At 55.4% G+C, this 14098-nt stretch overlaps 5 protein-coding genes across 5 annotated transcripts; 2 read left to right on the top strand and 3 right to left on the bottom strand.

The window, feature by feature from the left end:
- The first annotated feature begins 294 nt into the window (after positions 1-294).
- CDEST_05903 (Putative alpha/beta hydrolase-3) lies at positions 295-1959 on the top strand. Its single transcript, XM_062922062.1, has 3 exons — positions 295-869; positions 935-1109; positions 1178-1959. Exons 1-3 carry the CDS (start codon positions 675-677, stop codon positions 1825-1827), a joined length of 1020 nt encoding a protein of 339 aa, XP_062778113.1. The 5' UTR covers positions 295-674; the 3' UTR covers positions 1828-1959.
- Positions 1960-2857: 898 nt separating this feature from the next.
- Positions 2858-3587, top strand: CDEST_05904 (Putative Ecp2 effector protein). Its single transcript, XM_062922063.1, has one exon. It carries the CDS (start codon positions 2985-2987, stop codon positions 3579-3581), a length of 597 nt encoding a protein of 198 aa, XP_062778114.1. The 5' UTR covers positions 2858-2984; the 3' UTR covers positions 3582-3587.
- Positions 3588-4570: 983 nt separating this feature from the next.
- CDEST_05905 (Putative SKP1/BTB/POZ domain superfamily protein) lies at positions 4571-5026 on the bottom strand (the record flags this gene model as incomplete). Its single annotated transcript, XM_062922064.1, has 1 exon — positions 4571-5026. The coding sequence occupies one exon, from the start codon at positions 5024-5026 to the stop codon at positions 4571-4573; it is 456 nt and encodes a 151-aa protein (XP_062778115.1).
- Positions 5027-7196: 2170 nt separating this feature from the next.
- CDEST_05906 (Putative enoyl-CoA hydratase/isomerase, formyl transferase, ClpP/crotonase-like domain superfamily) lies at positions 7197-9983 on the bottom strand. Its single transcript, XM_062922065.1, has one exon. The coding sequence runs from the start codon at positions 9693-9695 to the stop codon at positions 7497-7499; it is 2199 nt and encodes a 732-aa protein (XP_062778116.1). The 5' UTR covers positions 9696-9983; the 3' UTR covers positions 7197-7496.
- A 311-nt stretch (positions 9984-10294) lies between these two features.
- Positions 10295-14043, bottom strand: CDEST_05907 (Putative rad26-like, helical repeats protein). The gene is made up of 2 exons (XM_062922066.1): positions 12811-14043; positions 10295-12758 (listed from the first exon to the last, which is right to left on the bottom strand). Exons 1-2 carry the CDS (start codon positions 13930-13932, stop codon positions 11433-11435), a joined length of 2448 nt encoding a protein of 815 aa, XP_062778117.1. The 5' UTR covers positions 13933-14043; the 3' UTR covers positions 10295-11432.
- Between the last annotated feature and the right edge of the window lie 55 nt (positions 14044-14098).

The following is a 14098-nucleotide window of genomic DNA, read 5'->3' on the forward strand; positions in this document are numbered from 1 at the left end:
CCGCGGGAGCGGGGGCTGGCGCTAGTCTGTATCGGACACACCGCCTGGTGCTGCACGTGAGCCTCTCTTTCCTCACCCCGTTGCCCCGCATCGCCCACCATGCCCGCTTCACTTCCGCTTGCACCACCTGCTCCTTGCAAGTCGTATCGCACCTAGGTACCTAGGTACCTAGGTAAGGAAAGTTCCTTTCTTCAGTATCGGACCTTCCCGTTTCGCGCGCCTCTAGCCGATCGGCAAACCGCCGAGATAAACGATACGTGATGCGATTTATTCAGCACTGTCTTCGCCCTTGGGCCCTGTTGACGATTACCAAGTACCCAAAGTCCTATCTAATATTTCTCCTACAAAGTTCGAGGTTGCGAGGAGAGGATGAGCATGAAGACGGCCTGCCACTGGTTGTGTGTTGCTGTCTCCCTCCCTCTCTCGTGGCCCACACACCCTTAGGTAAGCAGGTAATAGCTGCTGCCTGCCCGTTGCCGATGGTTCGTCAGTCAACTTGACAACGGCAAGCTGGGGATTAATGGCACCAGAACAATTTGCTCATCCGTCATGCTCCAGAGTGTTGACGGAGTAGGTCAAGATACTCGTATGAAGCCAGTTGCAACTCAAGTGAAGCGTGCTCGTCTCCCTACACTTCCGCTCAACACCACTCAGTCATTGGGCACTAGCACACCATGGCATCGTCCGTAATAAATGGCACCCGCCGTCTGACGAAGATGACTCACGTCTTTGCTCGACATACCATCCCCCTCGAGTGTGACGTTTACACCGCAGATGACTACCCGACCGCCTCTCCCGTATTCCTGTACTTCCATTCGGGGGGCCTCGTGGCTGGTTCCAGGTCTTGTGTTCCACCATGGCTTGTACAGGTGGGTCTTTCAAGGCTTGCGCATCATCGCTGCCCGCGGAGAGTCGTGACTGACAAACAACACAGGTCTGCTTCAAGAACAAATGGCCTCTGATTAGTGCCAGTTATCGCATGCTTCCACAAGCCAGGGCCACGGGTCTGCTCCAAGATGCCCAGGCGGCTTACTCCTTTGCGAGACAGTGGGCGACGTTCGAGAAGCCCTTCGCTGGACGCAGGGTGATTGTCGGCGGTGGAAGCGCTGGTGAGCAGACGTCCTGCCCGCCGACTTTTCTAATTACTGCGTCGACAAACGCTGAATCGCGTCTCCAGGTTTCTTCATGGCGTCTCTGACGGCACATCATCTCACGCCGCCTCCAATCGCACTGCTATCAGTCACTGGCATCACCACCTTCCAGCATCCCTTCTTCGAGTCCTCCGTCTTGCTCACCCCTGAGCCCATCACCAAAGTCCAGATGACCCGGTATCTGTCCGAGCCGGTATCTGTAGGAACGACATCGGACTGCGACCCGCAGGTCTTTCGTCTTGACAAACTTCTGCCCACTGGCGCCAAGAGCGCCGAGTTTAGCATCCAGCCTGTGCCCCTCTCTGATACTGGAAGTCTCGATGCGTTTGCCCGCAGGTCTCTGTACAGCTACTACTTGTACAAAAACGAGTTTCCGAATCTCGTCGGTGACGTCGACCCCGGCTACGAATGGGCAAAGTCAGAATCAGAAAGTGCCAGAGCTGCGGCCTGGCCGCCCACAACAATCATACAGGGCGATGCAGACGACCACGTTGATCTTTCTGTGAGCACTCACATGGTCGACTGTCTCGGCAAGAGCAAGGTCAAACTTTTCCTGGCAAAAGGTCAACCACACCGTTATGAAGCGACGAGGTTTCTCGAAGACGACGTCGAGGGAATGGATGCTGTCAGGCAGGCCGTCTTCAACCTAGAGAGTGACGTTTCTCGGACAAACTGAAATGCGAAGTATTGATTATACCGTTCAGACCCGGGATAAACCGTCCCGAAGCCAATGCACCGGCAAGGCGCGGTTGTATCAAGTGGGAGGATCGGGTAGGCGCATGGCCATCAACACCAAAACCAACGTCTGATTATCTCATCGTGTAATGCCCCCTCGTGCCAGACCTGACCGGAGACCTGACAGCGATTCCGCATCTAGCATCTCAATATCGCAAATGTGCAGGTCCTGCGTGCCCATCTTTGACCCAACTTCTGAAGACAAGGTTGCTTGCTCGCTTGCCCCCAGCTGCGGGCAATCATGCGGCCTTTCAGCCCAAAGCCCAAGGATCCCCAAGCCCAAGGATCCCCAAGATCTGTTGACCCCGCGACTCTCAAGCTGTCTGATTACGTCGTCAATGTTAAATCTTCAAGTCAGGGGCACATCATACATGTTCGACCTGTAGGCCCAACGCAATCACAGTGACCTCATGCACAACACTGACATTGGTCACCGCATCTGCTCACGGCTGCAGCCCCTGAGCCAAACCAACAGTCGACATGGCATCGTGATTGGCTGCTGCCCACGACGCACCATCTGCCGCATTAATGTCCCCTTTGTGCTGGGCGCTTCCAGTGCCAATCCCCGCTCGCTCTTTCGGGGGCCGTTTGCTGTCGCTATCACATTCGGACCATCTCCTTAGACTTTGGACCCAACAACATCGCGAGCATGGCCCCCAACTGACCGACCTCACAAGGTGTGACCACGATGCAGGGAAGTTCTTCAGATGTTGTTAGGGGGGATCCTGGCGTTCATTCGGCGAATCACTCATGTCAGGTTTGGATCTTGTGTTTGTGACTGAGCTGCACATCACTTTCGTCAGGTACGAAGTCATGCATATGCCACGTCCATTGGCACAAACAAAAGGCCGAATCATGCCACCTATAGTGATTCGCGCATTCAATAGTGTGACGACAGTTACTTGCCAGTCATTATGGCTATATATGAAGCCCGCTGTCAACGCATGCCTTTCTCCTCACTCGCATCACAACGGACATCACTCATCCCCACTCAATCCAATGACGTACTTGTCCAACAAAACCTGATCAACATTCTATTCTTCAGGAACCAATCGTACTGCCTGTTTACTCTCTCAGCAGCCGGAATCTTATGTTAAGATGCGCGTCTTTGCCAAAACATTCCTCTGGGCCACTGTCCTAAGCCTCATCACAACCGCGGCAACTTCTGAAAACGTTTTAGAAAGCTTCAGTTCTCGGGATTACATCGAGTCCGCAGACACGGCTTCGGTCTTGCATGTGAATCCCAAACTCCGATTTACCCAAGGGACAGAAGGCACACGACCAGTCCGACTCTCCAAACGCTTCCCCTTCTCGTCCGGAAGGGACGAGTGGTGTGGCGAACAAGCCGAGGACCCCGCGGCAGACTACTCGGCCTCAGCCCCTTCGGCCGTAGACTGCCAGGCTCTGGTCAACTCTCTGGGGGACCAGAATGGGTTCTGGACGTTACAGCCGGGTGACTTCTCATCGGAGGGCTGGGCCCGTGTTGCGACCTTGGGTTCGTGCAGTTTCGCGGTTAGGCATGCAAGCTCTGGCGGTATTAACAGCCCGATGCGAATCGGCACGAACGATGTTCGCTTTTACACGACGAGATACGGTGTTTTGGCTAAAGACGGGAAGCTGGGGCTGCAAGGGACCATTCAGTGCTACAACTCTCAGAACCTACTGTTTGTGACATGGGGATTGGTTCGCAGTTGATGTACCGGGATGGGGGTTATCACTACATGTAATTACTCATTGCGCCTTGAGCTCATCACAGTGTTCTTTACAATAGTTGACGGTCTTCTTAGTTATCGAATGACAGTTTGGTCGGTTGTGCCATTGAGATGTTTACTTTGTAAATAGGACAAATTTGGATTGCTCCCAGCTTCACTGCTGCTGCATATTCCATCCCGCAGGGATAGAGACGAGAAGGGAACTTCACCATTCAATGATCATGGTTTCGTTTGCAGTTCGCAACATGGCGAATCAGCTTTTGAAGTAGAAGCTTACGTACGTGCTACTTAAAGTGACGGATACGGCATGACCTGGCTGCCCCAGATGCCCCGTCGCTCTTCAGGCAGTCAAGACAGTTGAAAACCCTCCTCTTCTGGATGATATTCCTTGCTTCCTTCTCGACTTCGTCCGTCAAGTTTCGGTTGAAGTACTTGTCCGTCCGACAGCCGCAGACCCCTATCTCCCTGATGCAAGAGAAATCTGCCATGGTGATTTTGGGAAGGTCAACCGCCGTTTCAAGCAGGTGGCAGAATCTGTGTGTCGCAAAGTCAATGTCTCTGGGCAGAACATTGAACTTGCGGAGAGTTTCCATGTAAGCGCCGAGTGCCCTTGCAGACCTTACGCATGGGTTCTGTGAGATATCCCAGCTCCAAGTCGCAGGGTTTATGAGGCCTTTGTAGAATGTGTTGCAACACTCGTGTCGCCTTTGCTCGAGACAATCTTTTCGGTGGTGAGCCCTCAATTCAGATACACAAACTTCAAGTGTACTTACGGATGATGTCGTGCCTTAGAAGGGGATGGTCTACCAAGACCTTGATTTGATCCGACGTCGATGAAAACGGGCCTTCGTGGTAGAGAAACATTCTCCAAGAAATCTCGGAGAATTCTGAAGGGAGATCTATCACATACGAAAACACGAGAAGATGACAGAAGTCGATCATCGCCGGTTCGCTCTCTTCGAAATCCTGAAGCTAGTCTCGGATCCAGACCATGCCGCAGTATTTCAACGCATTGATGCACTCGTATTTGTCGCCGATGGAAGCCAGCCGAGAGAGACCTATCGGTTTTGGTCTCTCGGAAACGTAGACGTTGTGAAGAATCTGGCATAAAATGGTCATGGCCTCGAGGTCGTCGTCCGGGAAATCGATGCTGTATGGCTCTGGGGACCCCATGTTCTCGGCGAGCTCCGTGCCTTCTTTGAATCTTCCCCCCAGCATCGCTTTGAAGACTGGAGAGTTTAAGGCGAGGACCTTGGAAGACACCCTGAGTTCATCGTTTGCGACTTGTTCGTAGTTCGCGAGCTTCTCGTCGGCGTCCTCGCTGCTCGCCTCGTCTTCAGCAACCTCGTCCTCGGCATCGTATAGACCCACACGACTGAGCTGGAGAATAAGATCTCCGTCTTTGTCGATTTCATGGCGGTTGGGCATGTTTAAGAGGTGGTGAGTTGACTTGGTGGAAGTCGTAAAGGACTGCAGTTGGAATAAAGTGCTGGTCTGAAGTCGCTTGTTTCGTGTTCTTGAAGGCCATGTCAAACTCAAAATGAGGTTACAGCGGATGGTGACTGCCAGACCCAAACCCCCTTGTTGCGTCAGAATGTCTACCCCGCGTTCTGATGTGATGTTGGCTGTGAACAGGCCTACGTCCGGGAATGGCACAGTCCCTGACGGATTTGCAAACGATTGGAATAACTCGGATGAATCCACCTATTATAGTTCTCTCTATCTTTTCCTGCCTCCCAATACCCTGCCGGAACTGTCACGAGTATATACCTGCTCTTCTCTTACCAGTACCTCGATATCTCTTTCTTAGCCTGCCTCAAACAGAAACCAAGTAAGCCTTTTCAAGGTGTTGCTCATGGATAGCGCCAAGGGCCTTTGCGATCATGGAGTGTTTTCTCTCCTTCCCGTTTCCGTTGGAGATTCTTCGGGAGTATCGCTTAACGACTTCCTCCGTAGCATATCTCGAACCCCGTGAAGAAGGCTCCCTGGTCTGAGTGTCGACTCGGCCGAGCCTGCACTCCAAACACTACTCCTCCGGCGTGATTCGGGGTAATGCGGTGTATTCTCTTCGTCGATCCGGGCGTCCGCGTAATGGCCCAAAAATACCCGTGTTAGCTTGGGCATGGCGGCATGGCGTATGTAGTCAAGGCTTGAAAGGAGATTAAGGCCAAAACTCACGAATATTGCCCGCTCCACCTCTCCCGAAAGACACGCGGCGGCCGCTTTTAATGTTCGATTCGTTCATAATGGGGTTCGTAGTGGAGGGTTTGTGATGTGGACGCGAAGGGTAGCGTCTTCATCCACGACTACGGAGTTTGACACAAGCACCGAGAGGCGCATTCGTACTTATGTTCTAACGTTGGCCGGATCAACCTCATCGACAGACATTCCGTCCAACCATTACCATGATAAGCCATAGCTTCTTCATTGGGTCCCTCTTCCCCTTGCCCTTGAGAACCCGAACGGCTCCGCCCCCTCACCCCCATCCACGGGGAGCTGATGCCGTGTTCTGTGACGAGGATAATGTGGAATCTCCGCAAAGCTTAGTCTGATTAGCGTTGTGATCTACACGTCCAAGATAGCGGATTGTAACATGACTGGTGGCGGGATAGGTGGACCCGACCCCGGCCTCCGAAACGCCCAGCATATCGCCCTTTGATCTGGATGATGTCACGAGGACCCAAATCCAAAAACGGTATCAGTAATGGCATCAGCCAGCTTTGTCGTTCGGCGTCATACTTTGAAGATTGCCACTGAGCATTGGTCGAGACTCGTACGGTGGTGGCGACTCCTCCCTCCTGATGTCGGTTCAGCTAAGAAGGGCAGAGTTGGTGCGGACACGCCAACCAAGGGCGGGGAAAGCCGTCCTAATTTCCCACGTTGTGTGGTGTAATGGCGGCGGTATTTTTAGGAGCGTTCCTCCGTTCTTCTCTTCTTCTCTCCCTAAGACGATACGAGACAGACACATGATTCAGGTTCAGGCAGAGCCATAAGGAACATGAGACGGGAGGGGGAGAGAGGGAGACCCGGATATTAGGTCAAGTGGATATCAAGACGGCACCCCCCTGTCGGCATCACACCCCACGTAAAGTACCGGATCCGGCACTCCGCCCGCCGGAGACGCAACCCACCACGTCGGCTCTTTGACCACCGGTGAGGAGGCAGATGCCATATCACAACACATCAAAGGGCCGGCAGCTCGGTAAGAGGCAAAGGTTCCAGAACCAAAGGCCTGGGCCGTTCTACCGCTTCGTGGAATCAGCCGATTGGGGGGGGTGAGCGAGCGCGTTGCTGGAGGAGGTGCAACTTCTGGGGTTGCACAAATGCGAACCCGAACAAATGGAGAAGGACAGTAGTTCAACATGTATTCTGTCCATGAACGGTCATTTTTTTTGGGGGGGGGATAGGACCACTACCTAGGTAGTTTTGGAGGAGCAGATGGGCAGACTAGGAGGGCTGAGGCCAAACGCTAGCCTGTATATGGGAACGCGAGTGCCGTTAGCAATTGAGGCAGCGATAGGGGGCTTGTATACGCTCTCTGCTCCCTCTTTGGTGCACGTTTGGCCAGAAAGCCTGTCACCCATCATGCCACTTCTGGCGAGAAATGATGAGACAAGGCGTGAGAGGGTGTCCAAGACCTGGCCTTAACCCCTCCCCCATCCTGCGGGAGTATCACGACTAAGAGTAAATGTGATACGTTGCGAGAAGTTGGAGTAGTCATGAACTTGGTATGATTGGTATTATTTCTAAGCGAAAAAGTTGACCAAACCCCCGTTGGCCGTCACATAAAAGTATTATAATGCGAGATTTGGGTTCCCAGAGCAGCGAAATGGTGAAGTTCTGAATGAGTGTTGTCTGTGTCGTAATAAGCCCTTTGTCAACAGCCGGGCGCTCCCTTTCATGTTGCTGTGACATCGTAGTAACATGAAAAGATGGGCCTCAAGTCCCGCTTGCCCACGTTTTCACTTGCTCTTCTAGAATGATGTGAGGCGCTCCCATGACTGGCGTCGGACCGTTGAGGAAGCGTGCTCATTGACATGCTCTCCATGTACTCCTTGAGCAACTCAGCCATCAATGCTGCTCTCGCCTTGCGCTCGAAGCTCAAGACGTCGTCAAAGTCATCCGACTCCTCATCATCAAGGTCTCCGGCGCTGCGCCGATGTGTCGCAAACCGGAGCGGGGTCTTGACGGCCTTGATCTTGCGAACAAAGTCTCGGCGGCGAAGGTGATACCTCTGCGACCTAGCGCTCCAGAAGTCCTTGGACATCTCCCCAAGCTCCTCGGCACGTGCGCGCGCCAGACCAGGGGGTGTGACGTCGACACTGCTCTTCCAGTATCCCGGGGCCAGCTTTTGGTCAGAACAGAGCAACGACTTGACGAGGTCCCGCATGCGGGTGTCGAGCAGGGCGCCGGAGCCGGGAACCGTATGGTCGACCAAGCCCATCGCGTGAGCGTCGGTTGTTGAAAGTGGTGTCATGTCACGCAGCAGCCTGCTGGCCCCAGCTGAACCGCATCTTCCAGTGTATGACAAGGAGTGATATTCGGAGCCGTGCAGACCAATGGCACGGTACGCCGGGTTGAGGACGACCTCGCACCCAGCAAGGACAACGTCGCATGCGGCAGCCATGGCGACGCCGCCCGCCGCGCAGTTGCCTCTGATGCCGGCGACGGTGAGGATGTTGCGTGACGGCAGCTCGAGCAGGAGGTAGTGTACCACGTCGTCGATGCGGTTGATGTTGTGCCAAGACTCGAGAGCCGGGTCCGCAGCAGCCTCGATAACGTTCAGTGCAATGCCGTTGCTGAAGTAGCCGTCACCCCCCATGAGCACGACGGCGCTAAGGGGCCGTTCCACAACATGGGTGGATGTGATGAAGTCGAGGGCGTCAATCATGCGGGAGCATTGCTCCGTGCTCATGGCGCCGTTGTAGAAGTCAAAGTAGAGGAAGGCCACCCGCCTGGCCCCGGCAAAGGTCTGGAAGTCGACCCAGACGTCTTGTTGGGTATTGTGCGGCGCCCGCGACCAGTCGATGGTTGCCCGCGAGGTGCGGTTCTCCGCGACGGCGTCGTCGCCGAGGATGTCCAGCTCCCGCAGACCCGAGACAGCCGGCACCTTGGGCCACAACATCGGGTCCGTTTTCTTCTTGATGCGGCGGACGTGGGTGATCCAGATGGCCTTTTCGTCGCACGTCGCGACGCAGACGGCGTCGTCTCGACAGGCGACGATGCCACCAGGAGGTGCCTGGCCGACGAACTCGTCGCTCTCCTCGACGATGCCACCGTAGACGTATAGGGCTGGGCCGAACAAGGTTGTCAGGCAACCCGGCTGGGAGTCGGACGACCGAATCCTTCGGGATATTTCGCGAGCCGTGTGTGACTGGATGTCAAAGTCGCGTTGAGCGGCCTTGAGCAGAGGACGGTGACGTGTTACCCCGCCAAGGAAGGCTTTCTGCAGTGTTACCGAGGCGTCGCGGTAGGCGGGCTTTGCTTGGATGAGAGGAGTGACAAGGTGCGGGGCGAACTTTTGAGAGCCGGGTGAAGGGGGAGGGGTGTAGGGTGAAGCGGCTTGAATCGAGGCGGTTTGGATTCTCTCAATGGCAGCGAGAGTGGCTGTGAGTGCGGCCCGCGTGACGGGACCACGATAGATACTCGACTTTGTGATATCGGGGGAGTCGATCTGTAAAGGAAACTGCTCGAAGGCCCATACCGGTCCGGCATCAAACTCCTCGACGGCTTGGAGGACAGTGACGCCCCAGTACGGTCGACCAAACTCGCTCCACGTGCCGTTCCGGATGAGGGCCTCGGGGTCGGCTTCCGTTCCGTCGTCGCCCATCAACACCCAGTCCAAGGCGCTGGGCCCGGCGTCGCCGGGGGGGCCGGGGTGGATGATGAGGGTCAGGTAGGTCTCGTAGACCTCGCTAGGGACTCGAGTGGTGAGGAACGGGCAGATGATAAGATTCGGCTTGGCGAGCCTGGCTGCCTCAATCATGGCTTCGTCTGAGAGGGCATACTCGATGGTGATGGTGTGAGACTTGGATAGCGCTAAATACAGTCGCTGCGACAGCGAGTTGTGCGCGGTGCAAAGGAAAAGGATGTTCATGGTGGCGGTGTGTGGTATCGAGCAGCGGCAGCAGTAGCAGCAGCTCGTGGACCGGCTGAAGAAGGATGAGGGCAGAATGGGTATCGCAAGAGGTTTGGTGGGCAAGGACGTGCGGCGGAACTGGCATCATATATGCAATTCGAGATGAGCGGAAGAAGGGAGGCGGTGGAGGAGGAGGAGGAGTAGGAGGAAGAGGAGAAGGGGGGGGGGGGGTGGCTCCGTGTCAGAATCTCCAGTCTGTCGGATGCACAGAGTAAGTGAGTGAGTGAGTGAGTGAGGAGTGAGTGAGTGAATGCCTTTCCACACACACACCCTCCCCCCTCTCTCTTCTCCGACTCCGTTCCTGACCGGCCTTTGGGGTCGTAGTGTAAAGGTGCTTAACGGCCAATTCCTTGGCGATTGCCACAAGCAACATGCCATTTTCAGTGCACCCCGCTTGTCTTTGCCCAACTGGCAGGCCATTCTTTGACCCGGCGGCTTCAGTTCGAGACTTGCAAGAGTCAACGTCGTGCTGTGGTTCGTCCTTCTGACTTGGACTTGGACGAAGCCCTTCGCAGACCATTCGCAGACCATCCGCAGACCATCCGCAGACCACACCGGACGAAGCGGGCTCGGACCTGACGGGTCCAGGCCCAATCAGCGCGGGCATAGTTGGGATGAACAACCGAAAGTGGCTGCTCTATCGGATGAGACCTCGAAAGGCAGCTCTTTGACTCAGGGGGTGCGTGCTGCATTGGGCCATCACTCGTCCGCGCTAAGGCTGGGGGAGCAAAGGCTTTGCCTGCAGCTTGACTAGCGCCATCAGTTACTATCCTAGGTAGTCAACACTGTCCGGACGGACACGGCTAGACAGTGCGTTTCGGCGCCTTTGTAAGGCCACAGAGATCAGCACAGTCGAATGAAGCCATCGTTTAGTCCGTCGGGCCTGAGCGACTTGGTAGGCGTGTATGTGGCTTCGTTTCCATACGGGCGAGGATCTTCTCGTTGTCATCAAGCACGGCCCTTTGACGAGAGGAAGAGAGAGGGCACAGTCCTAGATAGAGAGATAGCGAGGCGGAGAGAAGGGGAGAGGGGGAATAGAGAGAAAGAGAAAGGGTGTGAAGAAGAGCAACGTAAACTCGACATTCCGCAATCTCTCGGCCGAGTTACCAGCTTTTCAGACAGCTTTAGAACAATTCCAATTCCGACTGGCTGGCCCGTAATGAGACCCAGGGTATCTTACGAAAGAGAAAAAAGAAAAAAAGAAGGAAAAAAAGCGAGCGTGTGTGGCGTGCCGCCTGAACCTCGACAGCCACCCCACCCACCATATTCCCAGCTCAGGAACTCTTGGCTGGGCCGCCACAATTACGAATCGGTGGCTCCAGTCCATGTCTCATGCTTTCAGAGTTGCTCGATGTTTATACTAGTTCAGTGTGATGGAACAATGTGATGACACGAACGGCGGAATCTCTTGACGGCCTCGTACCAATTAAAAAAAAAAAAAAAAAAAAAAAAGAGAGGGCGCGCCTTGGTAATCGAGGCGCCCCTGGCATACCCGCATCCGTCATTCTGACAAGCCCATGGTACCGGCGCCAGACCACTCACTTACTGCCGCCAGTACTGTACATACATACACCTTTGGACTGTCGCCGACACACTTGGACTAGACAGTTCGCCGCCGTCGGGTAGTGCATCATACCTATCTGCAGGTACGGTGAGCTTTTGGTGTGGGAGGGGGGGAGAGGTGGTCTTAGCCGCTTACACCCCGAAGGACGCTGCGATACTGTCGCCTTCGTCCGGAGTTACGGCAAGCTCCAGCAGTTCATGCGCCCTGTCCACCGTATCTGCATCGACGGCCGCCTCGTACACCAAATCTTCCTCGGCAAAGTTGAGTCTCGAAAGGGAGAGGATGTACCGCTGGGAGCCTCCGTGGGATACGGAGAGTTTTTGGAGAATGTTGGCGACGTTGGCTGTATTGGGGTCCGTCACCAGGGTATGGAGTAGCAGAATGATTTGAGATATCAAGAGGGAAGGGCCGCTGCGGCCGCCGTCATCAGTGTCATCGTCATCATCATCATCATTGTCCAACCCGTCGGCACTTTCGCGGGGATTATCCGGGGTAGCACTCACGGCCCCGTCCCTGCGCGCCTGGGTAGGGCCGCCGCCACTAACGGCGTTCACCACAGGGTCCGGAATGTCGTACAGTACATCAACCAGCTCGCTCAGTGCTGTGACCAGGCGTGGTATGACACTGACGTGGCCCGCGATCTGTCTTGCCCCATATGGGGTGCGAGCAAAGGCCATGAGGGTCCGCAGGACAGCGCATCTCACGGCGTGGTTCTGGCCTGTCGAAGAGGCGGCTCGGGGCAAGTCAACAAGGTTAAGAGACACTTTGTCAATCACCATTCTGGCGACCGAATCGGGCTCTTTTCCCGGAATGATGGGGCCGATGGAGCTAGGCAGGGTGGAAGTACAGAGCATGTCGAGCATGCCGATGATGTCGTCGAGGCGTTGTTTAGGCGTCAGCAAGATGAGAACCAGGTCGAGGGTGACCAACTGCCAGAAGCCAGCCTGTCTCGTTTGCACACCATTGTCCGTTTCTGTCAAGGTGGTGGCGCAGGCCGCGGCCGAGGCGTGGAGAAGAGAGAGGATGTACGTCGTATCGACCTGCTGTTGCATCGCTTCCGCGTTGGAATCGGATGAGATGTTGCCATCTATGCTTTTGAATCGTGCCTCAGCAACCATGTAGATGGATTGTTGCAGAACGGGGACTAGTTCCTCGATGATCTGCGGGACCACGGAAATGGTCTGTAACTGGAGAGTGAAGGAAAGGAGAGAGGCCAAGTCCCATATTGGCCGCAGGAAGCCCTCGTCCAAGCATTTACTCCACATACAGACGACGTGGCGGGCGAAGTCTATCAGCAGTTGAACCGGATTTGACGGGTTGCCCATCAGAGGCAGTTCCCGAAAGATGAGAGAGGCGAAGGATGTTGCTGGATCGGACGGATATGAGTAACGCGACAAGATGTCAAACGTAGGCGGCTCTCCATGCAGGGATCCATGGTCCAATATGACCTGAAGGAACTAGATAAATGTTAGCGACCCAGCCCACCGCTCATCGGGCGATCAGGCATACCTCAAAAGGAAGCGTGTTCGGAACAGGACCCAGATGACGAACCGCGGAGGGCACAGTCGTCACTTCGTCGACCATGATGATGTCTTCGGCGTGGGTTTCCAAAGCCATGACGGGACTGTCGACGGTGGGCCTTTTCCGTTTGCCCTTGGTTGGTGTCCTCTCGGAGAGAGGCACTGCGACGGGTCCAGCATCTCGAGTCTTGCCCCTCGTCTTGCTCGGGCTCGGGGCAATGTCCATATCGTCGAAGCCGTCGGCCATGCCCCACGTTTTGGTTGTCTTCTTGGGTGTGGTTGTTCCTGCCGCGGCAGGAATCGGAGCCGTCTCCCTCGGACGAGGCCGGCTCGATGCGTCCTTCATGTCTCGTTGTAAAAACTGTAACTCGGTGGTGGCCTGTCTCTCGGCAGCCACGGCGGCCTCGACTGCCCTCTCCTGCCTCGCAGCCTGTTCGGCATTCTGCTTTTTGAGACGGGCAACCTCGGCAGCGTGGTCTTGCTCAGCCTTTGTGGAATTGGTGCGTATGATGGAGACCTCGCCGCGGGTGGAGTTGAGCTCGGACTCTAGGGCGTTGACACGTTGCTGCAGGGCAGCGACGACGTCGTTGCCGACTACCACAGGGGCTTGCGACTGTGACTGCTGAAGGACGAGGCGGGACGAAACGGGAGGCCGGAGGTATGGACTGGGATGAGGACGATAGGAAGTACCGACGGCTGGGCCGGTTGCAAAACGCTGTGAAGGATTCGGGAGAACATATGACGGCACCGGCGGAGGGTATCTCGGCCGTGAGGAGAGGACCGGGGGGTTGGCCGGTGCAGGCGGTGGGTTCCACCGCTGCTGGGGTGGAAGAGCAGTGTGTCTCGAGGGTTGGGGCGGATGGTGGGTGAGGGTCTTGTCTGCGACAGGACGCGCGAGGGGAGGCAAAAGCTCGTTGGTTACCTCTGTGTCATCGAGGTCGTCGTCTTCGAACTCAAGGTCATCGTAGGTTTCGACTTGGGAACGATCAATGGGTTGGGGAGAGTCGGGTTTGCGCTGTATCTGGGTGAACTGGATGGCGTTGTTCTCGAGCTCTTGAAGGGCGATGTCATTCAAGTCGTCAAAATCGTCGTCGTCAAAGAAATCGTTCATGATTGCGGTGGAACGTCAATCCGCGGATTAACGATCCATCGGCGGCTGGCTGGGTGTTGCAATGGGAACGAGGAGACATTACTGATGTGAATAGTGGCAGGCGGGCGCCGGTGGGCAGCGCACCAAACCACTATTTTCCATATCTTATCGGCACGTAAGTACCTAG

This window comes from Colletotrichum destructivum, chromosome 3 (assembly GCF_034447905.1).
Source record: "Colletotrichum destructivum chromosome 3, complete sequence".
NCBI classification, from domain to species: domain Eukaryota; kingdom Fungi; phylum Ascomycota; class Sordariomycetes; order Glomerellales; family Glomerellaceae; genus Colletotrichum; species Colletotrichum destructivum.

What these genes read in the sequence shown, in the direction of transcription:
- CDEST_05903 (XM_062922062.1), top strand. Translation starts at nt 675, where the DNA reads ATGGCATCGTCCGTAATAAATGGCACCCGCCGTCTGACGAAGATGACT. An exon ending in TTCCACCATGGCTTGTACAG is followed by an intron (nt 870 to 934) that starts GTGGGTCTTTCA and finishes CAAACAACACAG; the next exon opens with GTCTGCTTCAAGAACAAATG. An exon ending in TGTCGGCGGTGGAAGCGCTG is followed by an intron (nt 1,110 to 1,177) that starts GTGAGCAGACGT and finishes TCGCGTCTCCAG; the next exon opens with GTTTCTTCATGGCGTCTCTG.
- CDEST_05906 (XM_062922065.1), bottom strand. Translation starts at nt 9,695, where the DNA reads ATGAACATCCTTTTCCTTTGCACCGCGCACAACTCGCTGTCGCAGCGA.
- CDEST_05907 (XM_062922066.1), bottom strand. Translation starts at nt 13,932, where the DNA reads ATGAACGATTTCTTTGACGACGACGATTTTGACGACTTGAATGACATC. An exon ending in CGAACACGCTTCCTTTTGAG is followed by an intron (nt 12,759 to 12,810) that starts GTATGCCTGATC and finishes ACATTTATCTAG; the next exon opens with TTCCTTCAGGTCATATTGGA.
- CDEST_05904 (XM_062922063.1), top strand. Translation starts at nt 2,985, where the DNA reads ATGCGCGTCTTTGCCAAAACATTCCTCTGGGCCACTGTCCTAAGCCTC.